This window comes from Pundamilia nyererei, unplaced genomic scaffold (assembly GCF_000239375.1).
Source record: "Pundamilia nyererei isolate P.nyererei 1_Seehausen unplaced genomic scaffold, PunNye1.0 scaffold00006, whole genome shotgun sequence".
In the NCBI taxonomy this organism is placed as follows: domain Eukaryota; kingdom Metazoa; phylum Chordata; class Actinopteri; order Cichliformes; family Cichlidae; genus Pundamilia; species Pundamilia nyererei.
This window is the reverse complement of record NW_005187407.1, coordinates 2,728,733-2,736,345: the sequence shown is the minus strand read 5'-3', so window position 1 is coordinate 2,736,345 and position 7,613 is coordinate 2,728,733. Positions and strand designations below refer to the sequence as shown.

General features: G+C 42.8%; 1 protein-coding gene across 1 annotated transcript in view; it reads left to right on the top strand.

The window, feature by feature from the left end:
• Positions 1-3,710: 3,710 nt before the first annotated feature.
• Positions 3,711-7,613, top strand: part of LOC102212007 (netrin receptor UNC5C-like) — a 180,561-nt gene continuing 176,658 nt past the window's right edge. Inside the window, exon 1 of the mRNA XM_005722072.1 lies at positions 3,711-4,319. Coding sequence (XP_005722129.1) covers positions 4,202-4,319 — 118 coding nt within the window. The 5' untranslated portion in view covers positions 3,711-4,201. The remainder of the gene's footprint in view (positions 4,320-7,613) is intronic.

Below are 7,613 nucleotides of genomic sequence, written 5' to 3'. Positions count from 1 at the left end.
AGAAGCTTCTTCAGTTCTAAGGTCAAATGGCAGAGAGTCCCAGATTTAAACCCAGTGGGAGTATCCCCCCACAGTGGGACAAAAGGACCCCCTGATGATCCTCTAATCACATGAGCCAAGGTGTGAAAACGGGTGTGGGTCCCAATCAGCCAGGGTTTCGGGTGAGCTCATTGTGAAACCTGGCCCCACCCTATCATGCGATTTCCAGAGGTCAGATGGTCCTCCTTCGAGGATGCCAATGTTCACATTTTGGACAGAGAGGACAGATGGTTTGAAAGAGGAGTGAAAGAAGCCATCTATGTCCACTGTGAGCGACCATCTTTGAACAGAGGCGGTGGTTTACGACACCAACTGTCTGCAGTCAATCCAGTTTTGAGTTCCCTCCCCAGACGCCTTAACGTACACTCACATCCTGGGCCATCTGACCTCTGGAAATCGCATGATAAGGTGGGGCCAGGTTTCACAATGAGCTTACCCGAAACCCTGGCTGATTGGGACCCACACCCGTTTTCACACCTTGGCTCATGTGATTAGAGGATCATCAGGGGTCCTTTTGTCCCTCTGTGGGGGGATATTCCCACTGGGTTTAAATCTGGGACTCTCCGCCATTTGACCTTAAAACTGAAAAAGCTTCTCAGATGAGAGGTGAAACGTCTTCAAGCAACTTAAAGAAGTCCAGACGCTTTTCTTTGCAAGCTCCATTAAGCCACAAGACGACCAATCATTTTCACTCTACATGAAACTGCAGCCAATGGAGACTAGAAACCACCTACTATGAAAAAGTAACACTGACTAAACACCAGTAGCATTTGTTGATTGTTTTCTCTGTGCACAAATATAAAGACCTCAAGTTGTTGTTTTACAGGGACCATTTTGTAGTCTTCTTTAGTTGCCAGGCAACCTTTGTAGGGACAACAAGACACTAAGGAGTTACTGCATTTGGCCAGATATGAGTCTTATCAATCTGTTCATCTAACTCTCAGCAGCAAAAGCAATTAAGTAGCCGCTAAAAGGGGAACCTTTCTTCTTTAAGAACCATGAAAAAATATAGACTGAAAATGCCTGGTACTAATTAGAAAGTCGCACATATCAGTATACAACACTAAAAGCAGTACTGATGTTAAAAACAGATTGTTTTTTAAGGCTCTACGTGGTAAAGCACCTTTCTTTGAGCCTCTTCTCTGGATTATCAAGATATCATCTCCAGTCTTCCTCAGCGCTGTCTCCCGCTCTCATTATCGGAGCCGCTTTGATGCTGTGGGTTACAGGCGCAGGCAACCAATGGGAAATGTCTTCAACTTTCTAGACACAGTGTCGTTAGTTCAGTAATGATGAAAAACATGAATATAGTGATGTTGGATTGTCTTTGATGATCCTCTCATTCAAAGAAAAAAAAAGAGACAGGGACAATGCGACAAAGTCCTGTAGGAGCTACAGATTTAGGCCCTGAGGCTGACAGGGCGTGCACACACACACACACACACACACACGCACACATGCATGCACACATACAGTCTTAATTCTTACATCTTAAGTGGAAGAGTTATTCACAAAGTGAAATAACAGTCACAAAATTTAGTACAAGCAGCAATCTGGGACATTTGTTATATCAGTTGCATCTAATTAAGTTAAAAGTAAAAGTGGCTGCAACAAATTAAATCAGGTTTTTCATTTAAAAAAACTGAAACCTTCAGTATGGTCCAAATATTCACAGCCTGTAAGACAAGCTGACATGATTGAGCCTCGTTTAAATCAAACACGGTTGTTGTTGCTGCGCCCCCTATTGGAGAAATACTAACTGCAAATTATAATTATTATTATTTGTTTGTGCTTCCTGAAAATGGGGTCCTGAGTCAATTTATCTTGTCTGTGACAGACTAAAACTTAAAATCAGAAATCCATATGAGTTTGAGAAAACCTCATCTCAATAGGATTATATTTGTTTTTTGGTTTTTTTTTTGAAAGTATGGGGAAAAAAGAGGGCTGTATCAATTCTTAAACTTTGTCGTTAAAGCCAAAATGATTAAATATCCAGTATGGGCAAGGCTGACATCACAATGCTTTCAACTTGACTTGAAGGAATCCAATAATACCTCTTTTTTTAAAAACAAAAACCACTTGGATTTATGGTACACGCACCTTCATCTTCACGCAGTGGTGGCACTAGAGGGGCAGAAATGTGGTCAAAAGAATGAGGGAAATCAAAACATATACTGCTGGTGGCCTCCACGTTTTCATGAATAAATCTGAGAGAACGTAGCTCCAAAGGAAATTTTGAGGAAGAGGCAAATGTTACCAGATTTACTGAGATGCTGCCAAAACTGCCGTAATACTCTCCTTACACATTTAAGCCACTGGCAGACTATGAGTATACAAAATATAAATGTGTTGTACGGCCACATGGAACTGTGAGAATCCCTTTCCCATTGACTGTTGCTGGGGTAAGTCCCGATCCATATCTAAGTGTGCCATATGTTTCTTGGGTAACTTATTGCTTTCCCATTCCCAATAAAGTGGCAGAATAAAAAGGCTTTTACAGGTCCCTGTGGGTAGCAGCTACTTCCACTGGTAGTCACTGAGCTGCAGGGCTGCTGTGGTGACAAATGGCACCAAGCGCATATTTTACTATTGCCATTTACAATGCATGATCCAGGCTGTGCTGCTCAAATGACTGCACAGCAACACTGTCGAGAGTTATGGTAGCTGTAAGTGTGTGTGTGAGTGCGTGCTGGAAACACACATACTGATATGTGTGTAGAGTTTATTTTGAGTCTGTTAGTGACTTAAGCATTTTTCCTCCTTATTATTCAGCTACTTTAAGGTGACACTGGTTACATATAGTGCTTAAAGATGCACATGATACCTGGTTGTACTTTTGACAAAATGGAATAAGAATCTAGATGTAGCCTTGTAAAAAGTTTTGACACTTAAGTCCGCAAATGTAGAACTATTAAAGGATTGCAGTGCAAAATTCAAGTGGTTATTGCTACTGCATAATTTTATTTGAAAGTTCATTATTCTCTAGCACATCTATGGGAAGTGGCACTGAAGGAGTTCTCCTTTTAAGGTGAACGGTCTCTCATTTTGCTTTTAATAAAATCTTACATTCAGGCATTCATTTTTGAATAAATTCCTGTGCTCGTCTCTATGGCAAGTGATCACTTATTTCTAGTAGTCTGCTTTAAGATGATGCACATCACGAAGAAGTGGATGTTCAGTAGTTCAAAGAGCAACTGAGTCCGAGGGTCACAACAACACTTGGATTTATGGTACACGCACCTGGCACTAGAGGGGCAGAAATGTGGTCAAAAGAATGAGGGAAAAGCGAACAGTCACAGGCACAATCAGTTATTCCTTGCGAATATCAAATAATTCATCTATTCTGTTTAACCCAATAGCAATAAAAGAAGCTGTTGTTGAATTATACCTCTCACTGATATGTCTTCATGCAGGTCCAACGGACGTGGCCGTCAGGGGGCAGGCATTAGTCGGTAAACTAAGCTCTCGAGAAACCCTATCCTTGCTTTGCTCCACACTGACAGATTTTGAAGGCGCACAAACTCGTACACGTGCAATCAATAGATGGTCAATAAAAAAAAATCCCAGAAAGTAAAAAAAAAAAGTTAAACTACTCCCTCTCTCCTAAATTTTAGCATCTAGGAGGAAATACAAGGTTCTTTAAAGTCTGTTCACCGTCTTTAGAGTGAAAGTACGCACCTGCCACGAGCACAACGCTGTTCAGACGTGTCATTAAAAGTGAAACGCGTGAGCTGAGATTTTATCTGCATTTCGTATTTTCGTGTGTACGTTCACGAAAGACAGGGAAAGGGGAGCAAAGAAGAGAAGAGAGGGAGAAACATGGTCTCGCATGGTAGCCAGAGGGCGGTGGCATTTCTCTCTGCGTAAACAGAGACGGTGGAGAAGGAGAGAACGCACGGAGAGAGCTTAGTGGCAAGGCAGCAGTGCCGCTGACACGAGTGAAGGGAGCCCGTGGCTGTTTCCACCTCTGCTATCACAGCTCGCCCCGCGCCTTTTGAGACGGACTTAGACATCGGGACTAGAAGTTACACACCAGCCGCTTTGGTCTTGGACACGTTTGATCAACCAGCAGATCCTGTTGTGGAGGACGTGTTGGGGGGGGTGGGTTCTCGTTTCACCCACCGTGGACGGAGGAGTTTATGTGTATTACGCGTTGCCTGTAATGGGTAAAAGTGGACAGAGAAGTGGAATAGTACTCGGGAGCTCCAGCCTGGTGAGAATGAGCGCCACGCCGAGGATCCTGATTGTCCTGGTGCTAATACACGCAGGAGTCGCTCAAGGTAAGGCGTGAGAGCGCGTCTTCTGTCAAGCGCTTTAATTACACCTTGCACGTTTGAAAGTGATGGGCCTTCTCCTTCACTGCCGAGGTGCGTTTAAGTGGTATGGGCGGCATGTCAATTAGTAGACCCAGAGAAGTATCCCCTCAACAAGGAGATATACTTTTTTTTTGGCCATATTTCCATTTAAATTGACTTAGAGTAGAAGACTAGCTTAGTATATGGTCAGCATCTTAATGTGTAAACTGTGTATGCGCATTTTCTTGGCCGCTTGAAGTGTGCTGAAAAGCAGCTAAACTCACAGCCCACTTTTTTTTTCTTCCCAGGGAAATACGACTAATAGGCTAATTAATCCGGGAAGACCGAAAACGATAGCCTGCTGTGTAGAAAAACGACTTAAAATTAGACTTAATACACAGAGAAACGTGCACTTGACCCACTATTGAGAACCAGATAAATAGGAATATAATTGCAAAACTCGCGAGCAGTATCGTGGGACCTCGCGGGCAGAACAGAATATTGCGGGGATTTTCTGCCAGTTCTGTGTCAGTTCTGAGCGGACAAATTAACTATGCGCAGATGCAGTTACATTAATGTGAAAACACCGTGAAGGGCAGGCAGGGCTGGAGAATCTCTGATTGGGCGACTAGTGCATTAATTGCGCAGTACTTCGTTAAAATTAACGAAGGTCCATTGCTCCGATTGAAAGACCGATCAGAAGTCACGAACACTGCGCCGCCAGAAGGTTAAAGGCAATTACAGTCTTATGGATCTCATAACGCAATCGGAAGGAGGCAGAAGGAATGGGCTGAAAGTGAGGACTGTAATACAGCCCAGCAGGATTAAGCAGAATCCAAGATAGCGCAAACACATAATGTAAAGATGTTTCGGTGCTGAGTATTAGAGCCGTTACTTACTATACGCCCTAGTGAAGCATAACGGGGATATTAAAGTGATATTTCTGAAGAGTGAGAAGCAACCACCCACTATGGCCGGTGTTTGTGGGGAATGTCGCGGGTCATACACTGCAAGCAGCCCAACTTTTAACCGGATGCTCTCCTGGATAGGATTTTTTTTTTTTTATTTATCATGAACCATGTGGGATTCGTGAAAATGCTGAAACCAGACGCATCTTTCCAGCTTTCTTATTCTTATTGACCTTCTCAGGGAGAACTTGTGCCCTGTTAATGTTCCTCCAAAAGAATTAATGCCCAGCCCCGGTGCTGTTTTACGACACAGCTTTATTCACCACCACCTTTTTAAAAGCTGACCTTCTTAAAGCCACTCTTGCTCGATGTTTGTCTTGTATTTAGCTATGACCCTATAGTTTCTTATAAAGAATTCACGCAAAGCTTCAGCCTCTGCCATAAAACTAATAATTCCACTTGAAAAACTTCTAGAGTATTCCCTAGAGTAACTGTCATATGCTACACAAGGATGTAGTGCATACATTAGTATTGACATTACAGATTAGCCTCAGGTTTTTGTGCCGAATCTGGGTAGTAATTGGACATGATGTTGCTGCCACCTTTCTCTCATTGCCCTGGGGAACAGCTTTTCAGTAACTGCCGCTAACATTCATTATAACCGTTCTCCATTGGTTTACTGTTAAATCGATACATTTCAATTTAGGGGACACGATTTGAGCAGGGTTTCACCAACCTTTGATAAATTGCACATCGGTGCCAATACGCGGCTCAATTTAACTTTCATTGTAAAATCTGATAATTGGAAGCTTAAACTGTTGATGCGTTTTAAGGGAGAAGAAACTTGTATATTTTCACAGTCCTGAAAAGTGTCGTTTTTCTCGCATTCTGCCCTCATTTAAAAGAAAAAAAATCTTTTGAATCCTCTGCTTCTCCTCTTCCGCATCCATTTGGCGTAGCTGTTATGTGTGTGTCTTTTCTGTCACTGTTCACAACCAACTTGGCTCGTGTCTCTGAAGTCGTTTCCTTGTGTGAGAGGAGTCACTTCATTAGCTGTTCTATTGAATGGGGTAAAACACACAAACACAACTTAACTGAAGGGGGGGGGGGGTGTCTTTGTGTACCTAGCTGATCCTGTCTGTGGATCAGTGGGAGAGAACCTCCTTCAAATCCCAAACATCGTTCCGTGTACATGGAACACGAAAATACATCCAGTTCTTCCGTCCATTGCAGCTCATGCATCATTGAATGTCTTAGGGCCAGCTGTTGGCCTCTAGTTTGTACTCCACAGTGGAATATGTGGTTTTTGGCGAGTTTAATAGCAGAGTTTGTTTTTGAAGTCATGACTAACGATGTTCAGGATGATGGTGTTTGTGGGAATGATGCTGGCGCTGCTTTTGATTCAAATCTGATCGTAATGAATCACAAAGGTTTCTCAAATAGAGGGAAGCTGTTTTGTTTTGTTTTTTTCTTTTTTTTAAATCCATTTTGAGTACACTTATTTCACACAAAGGGTTCAAGCCAAGTTATTTTACTTCACATTTAGTTCTCCCTTAAGCTTTTAATTATGAACCTTTGATTTATTCATTCATTTTTTAGCTCTCAGTCATTTAATCTGGCCTGCAGACGTCTCTCCTAGCTGTGCAGCACGGTAGAAAGTGTATTGGGCTGTGGAGAAGTCTCTCATACACAAAGGCGCTTGTGCACACACTGACATGTGCACATACAGTACAATCAGAGGAGAGTGTTAGTTGAAATCCTCTCATGCCAGCTTGAGTGCAAGTAGTTGTGCCTTTTAAAGCCATTAGCTAAGCCCCCTTACATTTTGATCTGGAATGAATGGATGTCAAGATTGCTGCACAAAGTCTCAGAAGTCCACTTTTAAAAAAAACCCACGATGACTCAGGTGCTGTGTAGCTAGGTTCTACAATTCAACTTTTCGTGCATTTGTGTGGCAGCTTGTTGTGTTACAGCTTACACGTTTCTTTAAACTGAACATTCGGATCTATTTCAGGATGCTTTCTCACTTCGTTTAAAGCTGTGCTCTATAGCTACAGAGAACTGTTGGTGTGTAGTTGCATATGTATGTGAATGCGTTGGTACAGAACTGTAAAGTTGGGCTTACACGACTCCTGTGAGCTGTGTGCATTCATAAACTTGGCAGGTTGGGGACGGTTTCAGAGAACTCCTGTGGAGTGTGTGTGTGTTTGCGCGTTTGTGAGAACTTGGCACTGTCATAGAGTTCCGAGCTCATGTGGCGTTTCATTGCATGTGTGTGTGCACATTCGGCATTATAATATTGCCAGGGCTCCCATGCTGTCTCCCATTATGCTATGTCCCTGTCCTATGGTGTAGTGCCGCCATCCAGGGT